Source organism: Cyprinodon variegatus, unplaced genomic scaffold (assembly GCF_000732505.1).
Source record: "Cyprinodon variegatus isolate N-32 unplaced genomic scaffold, C_variegatus-1.0 Scaffold882, whole genome shotgun sequence".
NCBI classification, from domain to species: Eukaryota; Metazoa; Chordata; class Actinopteri; order Cyprinodontiformes; family Cyprinodontidae; genus Cyprinodon; species Cyprinodon variegatus.
In genome coordinates, this window is record NW_015151335.1 from 189,952 (window position 1) to 208,350 (window position 18,399).

The 18,399-nt window shown below is 38.0% G+C and overlaps 1 protein-coding gene across 1 annotated transcript in view; it reads right to left on the reverse strand.

Annotated features, from left to right (window-relative positions):
* LOC107099536 overlaps positions 1-7,497 on the reverse strand; it is a 12,136-nt gene extending 4,639 nt beyond the window's left edge. The window contains exons 1-5 of the mRNA XM_015397696.1: positions 7,401-7,497; positions 4,954-5,283; positions 4,537-4,845; positions 785-1,066; positions 558-711 (exon numbers count right to left, since the gene is read on the reverse strand). Of these exons, the coding sequence (XP_015253182.1) occupies positions 558-711; positions 785-1,066; positions 4,537-4,845; positions 4,954-5,283; positions 7,401-7,467 (1,142 nt within the window). The 5' untranslated portion in view covers positions 7,468-7,497. The remainder of the gene's footprint in view (positions 1-557; positions 712-784; positions 1,067-4,536; positions 4,846-4,953; positions 5,284-7,400) is intronic.
* Positions 7,498-18,399: the final 10,902 nt, after the last annotated feature.

Genomic DNA, 18,399 nt, shown 5'->3' on the forward strand with positions numbered 1-18,399 from the left:
TACACAATCTTTTATGATGCCGTGAGAAATAAACTAGTTAATATTAAAATAACTTTTTTTTTTAAAAACACCATAATCTGGTTCCTCCTGTCTGACGCTTGCGGTTTGATGCCACCGAATGTTTCACCACTTCCTACTCAAGCTGTCTAGTTTGTTTCAATTTAAATGTGTGAATGTGAAAAATAAGCATCAGTGTGAATTTTGCCTGAAAATCTCCTTTTTCATCTTTGCATTACACTCTGGATCTGAAAAAAAGATCCTACAAATATAATGAGTAGCAGGCAGAACTCTCCGCAGACTGGTAATGTAAAAAAAAAAATAAGCCTTGTAAATGTAGATGTGATAGACTGTCCTTTTTTTAAAAGATTTTAATCGATTTTAACTGCTGAAAAACAGCTCTGTGACATCATGACCTCTAGTTGCTTGTGTCTACTTAACGTGTTGTCAAAACAGAAGCTTTTTGCATTGTTATCATCAAAGTTTAATCTGAAATGAGATCTGTGACGTGTGATTTTTATGAAGTGCCTCTTTATTGCAAAAAAAAAAAAAAATCATACTTTTTGCAGTTAACATTGTAGCGTGGCACATTCCCTGTGACCTTCAGGGTGAAGACTACGTCTCTGTCTCCTTCCTGCAACTCTAGAAATTCTGTGGAATTTAAGCCGTTGCTGCTGTTTCCCCCTTCAAAGGACAAATGAACTCCAGACAAATCTGCAGATGAGACCAAAAAAAGTTATGTCTGTTTTACCTCATTAGAAAAAGCACTTCTGATCTCTATACTCACAAAAAGTGGGCAGGGTAATGTTTCGAGACTCAGGGTGTGAGAACTTTGGGTGTCTAAACACACAGGTGATGCTGTGGCCCTCGTGTTCTGCCACAGCCAGCCGGACGGAGAGACTTTTCATGTCTGAATTTGCAGTTTTATCTCTTTGCACCTCTTCATTCCCGTTCAAAGCCAAGGAAATGTCAGCCTCAGGTCTCCCTCCGGATGAAATGCAAGAGACCACCCAGAAATCATTTCCTCCGTGTTCTACCATCTCTGCTTTAATCGTCACATTGGGCCTCACTGAGAAGCAGGAAGAAAAAGGAAGGAAGAGTTATTCTTACTTAAACTGTTAATGTTTTCTCCAGCAAATTAAAAACTCAGAGAGGCTCAGTTGTGTTTTTGTTGAATAGGAAGCTGGGGGAGGATGAACCATGAGTTGCTCAAACAAGGACCAAAGGGGGGGCTTCTGCTTGTGTTTTGGATTGCGCACTTATGGGCTTATCACCTGTCCCATCTGGTATCTAAGCTGCTGCTGAGAGCAGATATCTGGAGCAGCTGCCGTCCAACCAAAGCCAGAAGAAACCAGAAGCTTTAATACCAGGAATCAACCGAATTGGAGTCTATCATCAAATATATTAAACTAGTTTAATGCAGTACTTTGATATCTCTAATGAGTAACAAAGGTAAGCCAGCGCAGCATAACAGCTTGGGTGTTTGGGAGTTCACTCATTTTAGCCTTAAAATGTCCTGTCTATTAACACCTCGAGTTATGTGTGATACAACCACAGCAGTCAGAAAATGACTTCATCCGCAGTGTTTCAGGGAAGTGTAAATTTATTGTAGAGAAACGAGCTGCTCGGTGAGGCTCAGCCTTGCCATACAGCATGCCATAAAAACATTGGCTGTAGCAATTTGGAAGCTTTGCATGGATTAAAGTGTGGATAGGAAAGCCTATTTGGAAGAAGGTTTTAGAAGTCATATTTCACTGTTCTTAATGCAAGACAACCACAGAGTGTGACTCAGAGATTTATGTTACATTTTTTCACATCATAACCATAAACTTTATTCTATCAAGTCAATATTTTGTGTTACAGGTCAGAGCAAAGTAGTGCCTTGCTGTGAATTATAAAAAAAGAGATACACTGGTTTTAATTTTCTTTTTTTCAGCCCCATATTAGTACCTGTGTACTGCTTAAAGGGAATGATCCTCAAAAAAACATGTTAAAGCTGCAAAAGGCTAAAGACTGGAGCTAAGATTCATACTCCAAGGACAACACAATTAAAAATACAGCCAATATTACAATCAAATGATTCAGATCAAGATATAATCATGTTTCTAACATGGACCAGTTAAAGTCCAGACCTAAATCTAATTCAGAATGTGTGGAGATACTTGAAAAAATTGGCAAGCCATCTGCACCTAATTTGAATAAGCAAAGCTAATCTTATTCTTTTCCTTCCTCTTCTTTATCCTGCACTGCATTATGTAGGTGCACAACAACACGATCTATAAATGAGTAAGAATTCCTTAAAATAAGTGTTTTCACCCATAATTTGAGGAGGTACAGTAAATAGAAGTAGCTGTCAATGAAATTAGTGTTTTTACCAAAAATGATGCACTTTGAAATAAGACTGCAATTGTTTTATTTTAAATTTAATTTGTCTTATTCCTTTAGTTAAGTGGGTAACCTACTTGCTCAATACAAGTAAAAGAAATCCACTTATTTTTAAGAAAAAAAAACCATACTTTTTGCAGTTAAATTTGGATACATAGATTTATGGGCTTGTATTTTACAAATATAAAAAGCTTTTAAAGGACAGCCTTGTGTTTTTTTATCTTGATTAGGAAGATTTCATTGCCAGATAGTTAAGCCACAGATTTTCCGCTGCAGTGGGCACAATAATCTGGGTTTGCTGTTTATCATTGCATTGGGATATAAAGTGGTACAGAGGCATAACTTCCCTTTGTGAGTGTGTGTGCAGAGTAACTGTTGATTGTGAGATTACCGCCAGCTTTGAGGATTCAGATATTTTACATTTTTGAGGGTTAGCATTACAGATGTGCACAACAAAGCATGTCTTTAATCAAGCATAACTTCCATGTTTTCTTCCTCTGATATATCTTTAATGGCTGTAATAATGCTAGACTTCCTCTTTTGGTTTGGCTTTCTTTTGTGTGAATCCTTGGCCCCCTAATTTCACAAACTGCACCTTTCATGCAGACCCATTAATGATCAAGAAATCAGATTCTGGGGGACAAGGACATTCTGGGTTTTTTTTAAGGTTGAAAAGACAAGATTAGTTGCCTGGGAAATTAGTTTTTTTAGAGCATTCATCAGCAGAATAATACATTTTTTAATTTAGTTTTTTCTCTTAAAAAAAGCTGCTCTTGAACTTTGTATTTGTTAGGGATGACCATAATATTAGACTGTAAATAAAGAGAGAATGCTGACAGTCTGCAAAAAAGATCATTGAATTGTCTGGTGCATGTAAAAGAATAGAATATTTTAAAAATGTAAAAAAAAAAATGTATCGCATTTTAAGAAATGAAACTTACATAATATAGATTAGTTGAATACAAATTTGTCTTTCTTATAATTAATATTTACAGTAAATTAAAACCCCATAATTCAATGTGTCAGGGACTTTGGAGAACACCAGAAAAATAATCCCAGTGGGCCTTTTCGTGAAGGGTTTAGATGAGTGTCTACATTATAGCCTCAAGACAAAGGATAACGTAAGATACAACTTCCTTTAAACATTCATAATAAAAGCATTATGTATATTGACAGAAATCTAAAGCTGGATGTATAATCACTGAAGGTTTTAAAATAACGCCTACAACAATAAAAATATTTATACTACATATGTTTTTTTGTCTTAAAAAGATACAGAAGTATTACTAATTAAATTACGCTCTGACTTTTAAAGTTGCAACAATGAACTGACAAAGACAGTTGCAGAAACATATCCTAAAAAAAAACTGTGCAGAGATTCCTTTTAATTTGTTATCATTGTTTACCTTTAAAAACAAAAGCCATATATGTCAGTCAGTTTGGTACAGAGTTTAAAGTATATAAATATAATAATCAAGTGTGTTAGGCAAGTCAAGAATTGATTTTTTTTCTGCCTAAATGCTTTGTGCTTGACATGTGATATTGTCTTATAGTAGCAAATATTGCAAATAATGATTTCAATATTATAAAAATGAATGAATAAAGCCAATCTTTGAACAAATTATTCTGTCATCAGACCCCCCCCCCCCCCATTCACTATCAATCAAAATGAATCCTTTACCATTACCTCAGATCCCACAGACCACAACTGTTTTATATAGTTCATGCTTGATCTAAATGATTCCACTCATTACTGTAGTTAATCTAAAAAGTTATTTGCACATAATTCAACAGGTTTTCGTGCGCATCATCCTTCAATTTGCAGGCGCACAAACCGCACATCCACACTCTGCTTTAAATCGGTATCTTCAAAGTTCATCAAAGTCCTGCACTGCGCCATATCATTTTAAAAACTTCCATTCTTCTTTGGATCTTGTTCGCTTTGCTCAAATTCACTGAAATACTGCATTCCCACATGAATGCGCTACACTACACAGTGTGATTTATGGTCTGTCTGTGTGTATGTGGAGCAGACTGAAAGGGAACAGCAGGAGAAAGTTAAAGTTTTGTAATTTGCTGAGTCATGATGCTGGTGATGCAACTCCTCCTGGAAAACGAGCTATAAAGACTCAAATGCTGCTGATTTGGCCTTACCGTAGGTTTCCACCCTTGTTGTGGTGCTTTTTGGGCTTGGAAGGGTCTCATGTTTGACAACACAGGTCACACTGTCCTCCTCCTGGAGATGGGTGGGGAAGCTGAGGATGCTGTGCAGCGTGGAGGTGCTGTTTGAGTGGAGAGTTTTACTCTCATTCACAGTGAAGGGGAAACCGGAAGGAGGTTGCCCACCGACCAGCCAGCTGATGTGAGGCGTTGGTTTCCCTCCAATGGCTGAGCATGACACCATCTGGTAATGAATGTCATTTATGGTCTCTGAATTCACCATTATCTGTATATCTGGTTTAACTGGGGATATTAAAGAATAACATCTGTTTATTATTAGTGCAGAATGTAGCTTTGATTCTTAAAGTGTCTCATAATGGATTTTCTACATTGAAAAAGAGATCCACTTACCATAAACAGTGACAAACACGCTGCCAAATGAATTTTCTTCCTTATCCTCAAACTCACAGAGGTACTCTCCCTCCGCCTCCACATTGGACACCCTCATCCTAACTGTGAGGTTAGTGGATGAGGGGGGTTTTGAGAAGTCATCAAAATGGCTAAATGATTTGTTATTTGCGAAGCCGGCCAGTCGTTTGAATTTATTCAGAGAAATCTTGCGTTTCCACTCAGCTTTCAGGATGTCCTCTTTGCCTGGAAACTCACAGCTCAGGTACACATAATCCCCTAGAACTCCGGTGACGTTTTGAGCAATCACAGAAGTTGGTTCTTCACCTGAACCTGAGACACAGCATTAACATGCTCAGTTATCATCAACGGTCAAAAGTTCAACTGAGCACTCCTGATATTGCAAACACAGCCAGCAAAGTAGATCTGTCTTAATAGATGAAGTTACATTTGCCCCCAAAGGATCCTTAGATGACTATTATGATTCTCAGCAGAAATGAAACTGTGATAGTTGAGTCAACCTGCCTGGATTAATAAGGCGTTTTCTTGTTTACAGAAGTTTCAAATTGACAATAAAAGCAAAACTAGAAGAGCAAATGCAGACATTTTGAATCCAACTGGATGTTCAAGCATTACTATTAGCTAGCATTTCTTCATCTATGTGACAAACCTGCAGCAATGAACACTGATGAGACAACCACCTATTGGCCAGAACCATCCTTGGTTACCATAAAGACCAGACGCAGATCGGTGAACTGATATTATGTCTGACAATACACTCAATTTGATTTCTTTGGTTGCCTCTCCAGCTGGCTAAATGCCAGGAAGAGTAACACCTGAAGAAAGTCTCGGCTTCATATTTAATCTCTGGACAAGAGAAATATTACCTTATTTCATTGGTTCTTTTTTATGTATGCCTATTTAACACATTTAACACAAATCACAGAATAATGTGTATTTTACTGGAAAACTTCAAAATAAATGACAATTTTTTTGTGTTTGCAAACAGGTTTTATTTATTTTACCCCATAAACAAGTGATATGTGGAATATTAATAATGTAAAAACTGCATCCATTGTGTACTGTACTAAAAAGATGGTTTTTTAAATGGGTGGCAGTTCTTTCTCCAGCTGGCAGCAAGACTGTAAAGGTTCAAGCTGTATCTGTCAACGCTTAAGAGGCTGAGGACAAGAAGTGGACTCTGTTGCGCTCAGCTTTGATAAATGCTGCCTGGTTTTCACAATGTGTATTTAACTGACAAGTCCATTAAGTTAATGAAAACAACTCAGAAGTTATGTCGGGTTAGTATCCAGACAACAGAAACATTTTTCATCCACATGGTGCCCAAATCAGCCAGAGCTTGGTGGACATTTCAGAGGGAAAACTTTTTAATGGATGACGACAGACGTCAGCACTTACAGGCCTTTCCGCAATGCAAAGCCAGTCCACTTCTCTCTGCTTCCTCTGCTGACTTCATCAAGGTGTGCTTAAGGACACCATTTGTTTGAAGCCAAGAAGCGAAGAGCTTCTTCTCAGGTTTGTATAAACGATGAGTACAATAATGACAGCTCTGCGCTGCACTGTGTCATGGTAAACCCAAGGAATGTATCCAGCTCTGTTGCAATTGAAATCCAGCTGGGCTCCCTGTATATCACAGCTAATGGAAACAATGTGGAGGGCTTCCAAAGCCTTTAAGAGGAAAAAAATAAATAAATGCACTCTATCACTTCAGTAACGCCTTCTGGGTCCATTTGCCCTTGCAGGTTATTGCCAAAATAAATGTCAGCCAAGAATGGAAAAGCTGTGCCTTCAGGACACAAACAAGGTAATAACTGAGAAAAGAAAAACATGCATTCATTTAGAGCATCATATTTCCTGAAGCCCAGGGGGTTCTTTTTCTCACCAATTCAACAGCAACAATTTACCAGAGAGAAACAACAAGTCTTCCTCCGGCAGGCTGGGGGATGTGGTGAGCAAATAACTCTTTCAATGTAAGAATTCAGAGCTCTTCCTCACATTTAAACTTTCATCTCAGACTGAAACTCTGTGACTTTGCAGAAACAAAAGCTATGCATACCAGGGTCGTCAAGGGGTTTTTCCCATTACGCTGAAAAAAAACACACCTTAACACCCCTCATATATTGGTTTTAATAGGCTGTAAAGAAATTACCGAGGTTTTTAGGTGAAACAGCTGATCAATAACAATAAACTCATTGGCAGAGTGGAAATGCAGCATGCCATCAAGAAAATATGGCAGAAAATGGTTCCATACACAGTTAATCATTTGATTTTATAGGCTGTGTGCATTTATAATTTAACTGATCATTTAGGAAAAACCAAGCAGCCCCAGTGAATATAAATGCCACAGGTTAAATAAGACCTGAAGGTCCAGTAAAATAAACCCATAAACAGCTGACAGCCACAGATGGACTGCAACTCTGCAAACTTACCCAGAATTTCCAAGGAATGTGCAAAATTTTGGAGAAGACCCAAAACCAACAGCCATGAGCATCTCATGATGGTGTCATTTAGCAACACACAGTTGGATGCACCAACTGTGTGTGAGGCACAGGGGTATTTAAAGTGTGTGTGTGCTTTCTGTGGTTCATGGTTATAGGTGCACACCCTTTACAGCTGATACTGACGTGCATGCCTGTTTGCCTACACTTGTAGAACCACTTCTGCTTTTTGTTTTTTCTTTGCCAAACAATACTTTAGCAAAGCTTTGCATGTCTCATGATTTTTCAGGTTTTCTAGAGCGATGCTTCTGGTCTGTTTCTCAGCCACCCTTTCTAACTGGGCCCCTTGGGACGGAGGTAAAGCCATGTATCATCCATACCATCCTGTCCATGTTGGGGAAGCTCAGAGTCGGCCAGTCTGACAGCAGAGATGGTTTGCTTCTGCTTATTTCCTGTGTGCCAGGAAATCACTCGCTCGTGGTCATTATTTTATGAGTTAATGTTCCTCTAATTCGCTCCCATGATTCTTCTCTTTTAGACCCTTTTTTTTTCATCAAGTTGTTTGAAAGAGTGCAAAGAATGTGAATGGGTAAGGCAGAGATTGGCAGATATAGACTGTGCCATCCTTTTTGACTTATAGTGATGAGTCATTTCAACCACAGCGAGCTGACAGTGACTGAAATGACCCCATAAAAAAAAAATGCTGCCAACGCATATTTTACCATGTAGTCTGTAACGGCTTTTTGAATGATCTCTTCTGAAACCAGGAGGCACAGTTCAAGCCTCTGCAGCATGAGAATCTGGGTTTCACAAAAAGGAAATACTATGATTCAGACACATTTTGATGCACCCACATCCACAACTAGAGTTTCCATTTAGAATACAGTAACATCACAGCGTTAACATTATAGGACATTTGCAGCTTAAGTATAGCAGTCATGTCTCTCAAAAAGAAACTTGTCCGCATGCACACCTGCACATGAGTGTTTTAATTGCATCTGGAAACCTAAGGAGAATGAATATATCTCTAGATTTAGACCTTCCTTTGAAACAACTTAGTGTTTCAAATGTTTAAGTTGCTTTCAGGTTTTGAATCAAACAGATTTGGTTGGTTTTACATCATGAAGAACCAGGCATGTACGGGATAATGTTGCAGAGAGGTCAGAGACAGAGTAAGGGAAGAAAACAATAGCCCAAGCAATGATGAAGAGCAATCAGATGCCCTCCAACCAGTGGGGATGAGTATCGTATGTTTTTACAAGACAAGACAGGTAGGTGGGTTTCAGTCCCTCGATGTGCAAGAGTTGTAGAGACAGACCTCGGAGGATTGTAGTTATAACTGCAGTGAATCATTGCTCAACAAAAAAAGTAGATATTTTTTTACTGCAGGAGGGATGACAAATCAAAACCCCACTTTTTATGTCTTCATAAAAAAAAAAGAAGTATGAACTTTGATCACATCAGCAATTGTTTGCTAATATACTAGTGTTTTTAAAATTCCAATAAGAAACCTTGATAGATGGCATGATGTGACAAAAAAAGGACTGCAGATACATTTTAAGTCGTAACACATTCAAAGGTTTAAGGGTTTTCTTTGCAACACTAAATTACTTCAACTCTTGTGCTCTGATTTATTTCTGAGTGTGAAGAATTGAATCTCCGGAAGGTAAAACTCAGAGCAACATTTCACGCAACATTGAATTTTGAGGTCAAGCTCTTGACGTGTTCTCGTGTCTGTCTCTTGAAATCACGCGGACCTGGACATGCAGTTAATATTTCCTGCTAATCAAATGATCTGATGCGGATATTCCCAGTAGGTGGGTGGAGGTGGCTGGAAATGTAAAAGAATCTGGAAACGTTCATTCTTATCCGTTTGTATCATTTGCAGACTTTGAGCTGATTCATTTTACATCACAATGAAACGCTAACATCCCCCTGACAAGGTATTTACAATTTTTCACAGATGTATAACAGGTTTTCCTTTCGCTCTGCTGTCTTACTCTTTACTATTCCATCTGTAGATTCACATCTGGAAAAATCAGCTGAACAAACACCAACAATAACTCATGTACAGCAAATAGACCAGTGGAGGTTCCTGTGAATGTTTACAGTTTAACCTATCTTTTTCCCCCTTATCTTTCTGCAGAGGAGGAAAATCTTTGATCAGCAGCACTATCTCTACCAGCTGTTGTTCATTTACACCAGAGCTATCATCAACAACTCTACCTCTCCCACTCTCAGACTGAGGAGGCACAGCTGAAGTGATACAACTCCGACTCTAAACCTGATTAATATGACACGCTCAATCTGAGTCGCATACCAGCACTGGCCTGTGACTCTGCTGGTATCTGTGCACCAAACAAAGAAAGAAGTCCAAATATAAGTGGAATCTGCATGCTGGGTTCTGCAGAGTATGATTGAAATACAGACAAGCAGATGTATTCTGGTTTCCAGTTACAGGTGAGTAATACCAAACACTTAAGTCTGAGAGGACTTCTTTAGTAGTGCAAGTTGTGATGTGAGAGTAGTTGCTGGTTAACAAAAAAGGAAATTCATACTAAGATAACTGACATCTTTATCATGGTGATCCCAATATTTGATTTAGATAGGTTAAGACAACCAAAGACAAACCAAACTGTCTCTGTTAGCACTTTTTACCTTTTTATCTATTATTACATGTCTCTATTGCATTTTCACATCTTAAGTCACACATGGTCCTAAGAAAACCATCTGCCCCCTTACAGATTGATTTTAGTCACATCATCAAACAAAACAATTACTCATTATAAATTCAAGTGATTAGTTTACTTATTAGGAAAAAGCTATCATATATATAATCATAATTAGCTTATGAAAAAAAAACTCTTGTTTAATCATGACTTAAACATGATTAAAAACATAGATAAAATTTACTTGACACAATTACTGACTTGACTGTAGCATCAAGAAATCAAATGAGCAGAACCAGTCTGACAACATGAAGGAGACTGAAATATAAAAACTGCAACCTATCAACCCAAAAATGCCCCTGAACAAACCTGGAACAGCAATGAATCTTCCCAGGATTTGCCAACCTATCAAAGTTACACAGAATGCATTAATGAAACAATTGAACCACAGCAGGTCTCAGTCACCTTAGTAAAAGACAACGTTTATGATCCATTAGTTAAAAAGAGGTTGGTCCAAATGTCATCCAATATACTACTTTAAGGTGAAAATATGTGTTTCCCAAAATTTCCCCAAATATACCCTTATAATCCTCAAAATTTTCTTTTAAATTAAAAGCAGACTCTGGCCTGTGTACTATTACATCCGGTGCATCATACCTGCAGTGTCATGATCTTGGAGCTGACGACTACCTTGATCTTTCATTCCATTTACCTGCCTAGCTCCACTTAGTTTCTCATTACCTTTCATTTGTGTCACCTGCTCAAGTCTCTATTTAACCTGCTTGTTCCAAGTCATCAGTGCCAGATTATTCAAGCCTTTGGTGAGAGCGTACTCGTTTGTGTTCTGAATGCCTCATCCTGACCCTTTTTGCCTTTGGACCTCTGAACTTAACTGTTCCTATTCTGATCTGTTTGCCTGAGCTGTCTTAGGACTGCTGCTGGATTCTGCCTGTTGACCAAACCTTGATCTGCTTCCTGACACTGACTTGGATTTCCCTTCGGTACCTCTTCGGATCACTGATCTTCTGGCCTCCTGTGAACCTCTACGATGCAGGCTTTAGCTTTGCCCTCTGTATTGTTCTGCCGTCCTTCGTTTGCTCAGTTCTGATCTCCTGCAAGTTCTGAAGTCTACAAGACTTCAACGTCTGGAACTCTCTGGGCAGCGTTTGACGCTTCGTGTTGGCAGTCGTTCGGCCAGAATCCACCTCTTCCTCTTGGCATGGACTGAAATTCAAGACCAGGTTAATGACTCACACGTTCATAATCATCCCCTGCCAGATTAATGTGGTCACTAACCCTTCTCCTGCAGAGGTTCTTGCCTTACACATCTTTGCTGCCACTGCCAATCCATCTTTTTTTAATAAACACTTTTTGAATAAGCTAACTGTCTGTCTTGCCCTGAATACTGGGTCTTCTGTTCTGATCCTTGACATACAGTTCACTATCATGGTGGTGCTAGTGTGATGGTCCCAACCCTAACAGGCTTTCTGTACTGCATTTATAATCACTTGCTCTGTAGCAGGAAATCATAAATGGCTTTGAGTTCAAAGATAAGTGGTTTTTGCAGCAGGACAATTATCTGAAACACATTAGCAATCCCCCCCTGTTAGCCCCAGGACAAAATTAGTCACAGTGGCACAGTTTGGACTTAGTTCCAAGAATATGCAATGTAAAAACCTTTAACTGTTATAAATGCTTAGAAAGACCATAGCTTGGATACATTTAATTATTCTCCAAAACAGAAGAAGGTTGAATTTCAATTAAAAAAAACGTATAATGTCCTTCTTAAAAGTATCAAGTAACACCTTTGCAGGATTACATCACCTCTTTAGGTCCAAAACTCAAACTGTTATAGACAACAATCAAGGTCACATTTTAACTGAGTTTCAAGTTCCTGCAGCATTCTCTAACCTATTGTTAGTGAGGAGACGGTTCTAACCGTTTGACAGATTGCTCTACTGATACCACTTTCTGTGGAGGCAGGTACAAATATGTGAGACCACAAAATCAGCTGCACAAAAACAACCAACACCTTCATTGCAGAGTGCATTTTCCCGCAAAGGTTTAGACATTAGCTATATCAAGAATAAAAAGCACTCCAGTTTCAAGTCAAGTTTAGTTTTGTTTTTAGGAGGACATAATGGCCAGTAGTGCATTTAGCAACTCCAATAAAATGATATGGATCCCTTTATGTTTTCATAAATATTTATGCCTTGTATTCTAACCTTTTAAAGTCATTAACAGTAGAGAAAAAATATAGAGAGAAATATGCTGTGATGCTTTATAAATCACTGTGTGATTAACAAGTCTTTATCTGTTTGTAGTAGGAGGTGACTCATTTTGAAATATTTGTTAGACTTTCTCACAACTGACAGGAAGTACTCAGAGGTCCTCGTATGCAAACATCACTAATGCAAGCATGAGATAGAAATATTAATGCAACTCTTACTTTAAACAGAGAGAAATTCATTCACACAATTCAAAGGTTTGCAATGACAGAACCAACTTCTCCTTCCTTTTCCTTAAAATAAATGCATTTTTTCTTGAATTGAAACACTTTGCAGATGGAAAAAGACAATTCACATTTAAAATAAGAAAAAATCATTGCATTGTCTTATTTCAAGTTCATATTATCTAATTATCTTATTTTAAGAATAAAAAACAAATTCCATTGGCAAATCATTTTATTTACCTACTTAATTTAAGAAACTTTTATTCATTTCTAGATTGTTTTTGCAGTGAAACATGTCTCCATTTTTCTAATGCTCCCATGTGGTATCAAAGGGGCTCATCACTGAGTGCCTAATGGTTTATAAGGTGATGGGAATTACTCAAACAATGATCCGGAAGTTCTGAGGAAGAAGAGTCTAATGTTCAGTTCATGGGCCCTTTATGTGTTTCAACAGTTGAGGCCAAACCGCTGAGTGCTTAATGGTTATTTAGTTGATGGAAATTACTTAAACACGCTCAAGGGGAGTGAAAACGCATTTCTGTTCATTGCCGTAAGTATTTCATGGAGTAAGGGAGGGGTATAGTGCATATGAAGAATGATTCAGCTGGAAATGCAATTCAGGGAAGTATATCTCTGTGTTCTGTTGCAAAAACACTTTGGTGGCTAATTTTGTGACGAGATTTTAGTCCCGTTCCAGGGTTGAACGAGGGAAACTGCTGGCAGAGCATCAAGTGAAAATGTTAGTGAAATAGGCAGCAGATGGTTCTGGTTCATAGACCGGTGCCTCTGAACCCCCTGGTCATGACTGGGTCTGTGGACTCCTCAAGATGTGGCACAATTCCTGGCTCCTCTTTCTACAGCACAACCAGCAGGATTTGAGCATCGGGTGATAAAACCTGCAGAGTTCCATTTAGAGGAGGGAGGCATTTACTGTTTCCCTGACAGAAGCTAGTTAGTGAAAGTCGTTGTAAAGGCCATATAAGAGGCTGTCTTTAAAATCTTTCCCTTTCTATCACATTTTAACTCCTAAGTAATTTATTCAGATTTGATGTAATACACAAGTAGAATAGTCCAAAATCATTAAATAAACAACAACAAAAAAAGACAAAGTCTGAAGTGTCTACCCTGCAATGTTTAGTTTTATTTCCTTGATCCAAGATTTAGTTGAACCTCATTTTGTCTTCAGCTGCATTTAGAGGACAAGACTTTGACCCAGCTATTTGTAAAATAAATTTTCAAGTCTTTTCACACATATGTTTTTATCCTTTTTCTTTTCATGTTATCTCTGTCTGTCTGCCCCTGTTTCAAACCTTAAGAAGCGACTAAGTGGTTTCCTGCTGGGTTGGCCCTCTATTATACTCCCTCCAGCTGCTCTGACCATGCAGAAGAAAAGCAGAACCACACCCTGACAGTACCACTGAGATGTTTAACAGAGGGGATGTTATGTGCCTTAAACGTATCCTGACCACCTGCAAATGTAACTTCCTGTGAGTTTCTTCAATAATGGCTCTCCTCTTGCCCATATAAAACCCAGCTTTCTGGATGTTGAAAACCTCTATGTGGTTTTTCTTCTAGGGTCGCCCTGTATTTAGCTCCCTTTATCTTTCCATCTTCTCTGATGGTGTGCTCAAAGATTTAGATTTCCATCAGTAATAAAGTCTTACATACTCAGTTGTGGACTTATCTGACTGAAGCACCTTCTTCCCTTCGTCTGCTATGTCCCTTACAAATAGGAAACCTCCTATGGCATAGCCTAGGGCAGATAGAGCTAAAGTAAAGCCTGCTTTACATTTTTACAGGACTCAATCTCTGACTTCATTGCCTTTATTTCCTTTTTGTTTTTGGTCTCTGTGATGCTGTTTGATCACTAATGGTCAATAGCAAACCTTATAGGCCTTTACAGAACACCTTAAAGCAGGCATCCCCAACCTCAGTCCCCTGCAGTTTTTAGAGGTTTCCCTGCTTTAGCACAGCTGATTATAATGATTGCAGTAGACCAAAAGCCTGTTAATCATTGTTCAATTAAAATCAGCTGTGCTGGAGCAAGGAAACCTCTAAAACCTGCCTTAAAGTACCGCACTGGAAAAATTCGAAATGTAGATAAGTAATTTTTTTACTAAAATAAGTGCAATTGTTATTGGGTTGAGGAGTAAAGGACATTTTGCCAATGGAACAAGACAATTTACATTTAAAATAAGAAAACACAAATGCATTGTCTTATTTCAACTGCATGTTATCTAATTATCTTTTTAAGAGTAAAAATACTCCATTCCATTAGCAAACCATCTCGTTGAACCACTCAAATAAAGGTAAATACACATAATATAAGAAATCTTTACTTATAGACATACTTTTTAGAAATTCATTGCTGGAGGTTTCTTCCTGTTAAAAAGGAGTTTTTCCTCTCCACTGTCGCTGCCTTTGAATCAAGGAGTGATGCAATCAGCTGGTTTTTCTTAGATAGAAAAATTTTAATCCGTTTGACTGGATGATTTGATTGAACTGTCTCTGTAAGGTGCCTTGAGATGACATGTGTTGTAAATTGAATTTAATTGAATTGAATTAAATAAATAACTATTCCACAGATGGCATTGTTAACCAAAACCTTGTGAAAATGTTTCAGTAATACTTCTAAGAGAGGTTATGATAATTCAAAGAAAGATGTTCTTGAAGTTTACCTGTCTTACTCCAACCTGTTAAGTAAGCATCGTTTGAATACTTTTCACCAACCTTGTTTTGAAAACCCAAACCACGAAGCTCACACTGCTGCAGAACCAAAAGGACACACCTCATTAACCACATCCGAACATGGCCATGTGACACGATTGTGCAAGCTTTGCTGCTAAGGCTTATTCATTTAAAGAAATCAAAACTTTTTACTTCTAGTTGTGCACCAATTGAAACTTTACAACAAGGCATACAGTGATTAAATTTTAAAGAACTCACTTCATTTAAACAAGAATTATATGTTTTAATTGTAGCAACAGGTTTAAAATTGTGATGAACTTATGTGTGAAGTCCAGTGTTTCTGCAGTTTATTGAAGATGCCAACAAACCTGCCACAACCCAGTTTTATTCTGCCTAAAAATCTTCATTGTTTCTGATTCCTTTTGTGTGATTATGTTTCGTTTGAATATCAGCAAAATGTTTAACATCTTAATTTAAAGAAAACTAAGAGAAAACAACTTATCGCGCGTATGCTACCAGTGTCTTGGTTAAAACTGTTCCACATTCCCACATGTTGTTAGCAACAGAAAAGCTATTTTCAAATAATGACTCCAGCACAAATTAAATGTTCAGCACAGTAAAAAACAGACAGACACAATTAGTGAGAGCACTGGAGGATTTAGCAGCTCAGGAGTCAGAAGGCTCCCACAGGGGTTGAGTGAGGCCAGAACGGAGCAGCAAGAGAGAGAATATTGGAAACATGTCCATTGACAGATGCAAATGTTGCTCGAATGAATGTGTAAGTAAGCAACTGTTTACAACTCAGAGAGGTGATGATTAGCTGTGGAGGAAACAGCATTGTTCCAGTTACTATCAGCCAGATGTCCCCAGAGCGACCCGTTTCACATAAGAGCTGCTTCAGAGTGGTGCGACCTCAATCTCACTGCTATTGCTCAACTTTAAAAACTGATTTGAGGTGTGTAAAGGGCTGCAATCTTTTTTGAATCCACAAAGGACTTCTGAACAAGGTGTTCTGAGTAGCTCCTGCAGTTTTAAAGTCCCACCTTGATGGGTGGAGCTGTAAAGCCACAGCGGAAGGAAAGCTGTGTAGTGTAGCTTCGGTTGCACTAAATTTAGAGATCCACAATCTCCCTGCAGGGCTGTGCTGAGGTTTGGCTGTTTTTATTTGTGCTTCGGAACGAAATGTGGAAAAAAAAGTAAACAGTTTTATTTTTATCTCGAAGTGCCTTTGTCTCATAACAACCTGCTCCAACCATCTCATTTACCCTCCATAGTAAAACACATAGGCTTTCCCTAGACAAGATTGTGTGTCTTGTCCAGCTTATGAACAGGCTATAAAGAAAGCAAAATGCTGAATTTAAGACAGTAACTCTTTCAAAACAATACTCACTTATATATTTCTTTAGTAGAACTTGTGCACCAACAACACAACCTCAACTCAATCTCATCAAATAATATAGTATGGATTTTCAATGAAGGAAAAATGCAACAAAACAAGAGGAGGTTAAGTCTTTTGTGCATTTAGGTCGATGAATTATCTTGAGGCAAACTAGTCAAGAAGATCAGCCAGTGGCGCCACCAAGAGGTGGCAGGCCACTAACCAACTGCATCATTTTTTTCATCTTTTACATTACCACAGCCCATTGTTATATGATACCAAGATAACATATCTTAATCTAGGAGAGATTGTGAAAAAAAAAGTTGAACTTCTTATTTTAGCTGAATTTTAGCTTGGAAGTACCTGAAAACATAAGCTAGCATTATATAAGCTTTCCTTAAAAAAGCACAGGGGAAGCATTTTTGTCTATCTATATTAAAGGTATAGTGGAGGATTTTCTCGAACTTTTAAAAAGACCTCTCCACTTAAAGAAAAAATGCACATGCACAACCCTGTAACTACTCCTGAGAGGGAATGCCTATTAAACGGGTGTGAGAGCATGCATGAGCCCATTTCTCCTCGTGCACTCTCTGTTTAAAAGTTGCTGTTTGCATCGTTCATACAAGCTTACTTTCCAAAATAAGATTTGCAATTTTTCTACTATATGTCAGACTCACCACCTGTAAGTGATAATGGGGACGAGCATGTACTGTAGGACGGCCTTACATAAACATATTATCAGAATGAATGATAATTGGGAGGACCACTTATTTTGACGATTCACCCAGAAAAAATCCATCCTACTTTATACCTTTAATCGGACTAAAAGTCAAGTTTCGTCCCAGTGATATATATTTAAATAAAGCTCCTTTTTAAATGTCAGTCATAATGATTGCTGGGCCCCATCTGGCCAGCCCTTAACTAATTTTCTGGAGGTGGCCCTGTGATCAGCCGGCATAAGAAAACATTGTAAGGGATTAAACAATTTCTGGGAAGTTTTAACATAGATTCTGTAGAATTAAATTAGTTGTGCAAATGTTTCTTCCTTCATATTAGATTCTGAGTCAGGATTCTATCTGAATGATAGAGACTATTGCAGTCTTACAGAAAACACATTTAAATCATTAAATTATAAAAAAGGAAAGAACCCAGATAAGTACAATTAAAGAGCTAAAATGAAAATCAGTCAGCTGAATGTTTAATTAACCCAAAAAAACAGTTTTGGTCAGGATCTTGATTATTAAACATGTACAACAAAACAACATTAGAGATTTGATATGAGCCTCACTGATCAGGTTAAACTTGAAGTTCTATTATTTAGAATATGATACAAAAATCAGATAAAACTGAAGAAAACGATTAAAGTATGTGCTCTGACAAGCGTATAAATTTTAAACCTCTTTTCTATGTCATAATCTCTATGAAAAGCCATAATCTAAACATCTCTGCCTAAATATCCGGACTATTGTGCTCCATCTATCCTGCAGTGTAATGTATCCATCCATTGTCTTATGTTTATCCAAGGTTGAGTTGCAGATTTAACAGATTTTGAGCCCTGACATCCTCCTCTGTGTGACACACTCCAGTTTCCAAAGCAGTTTCCTGACCAAGAGTTTTCAGACCTTGAGGAATATATATATTCCTCTCAGTAAGTTCTGAGCATTACAGGAAGTCTCCTCCCAGAGGGATGAGCATAAGAACAAAAAAATTGGATGGATGGATGGATGGATGGATGGATGGATGGATGGATGGATGGATGGATGGATGGATGGATGGATGGATGGATGGATGGATGGATGGATG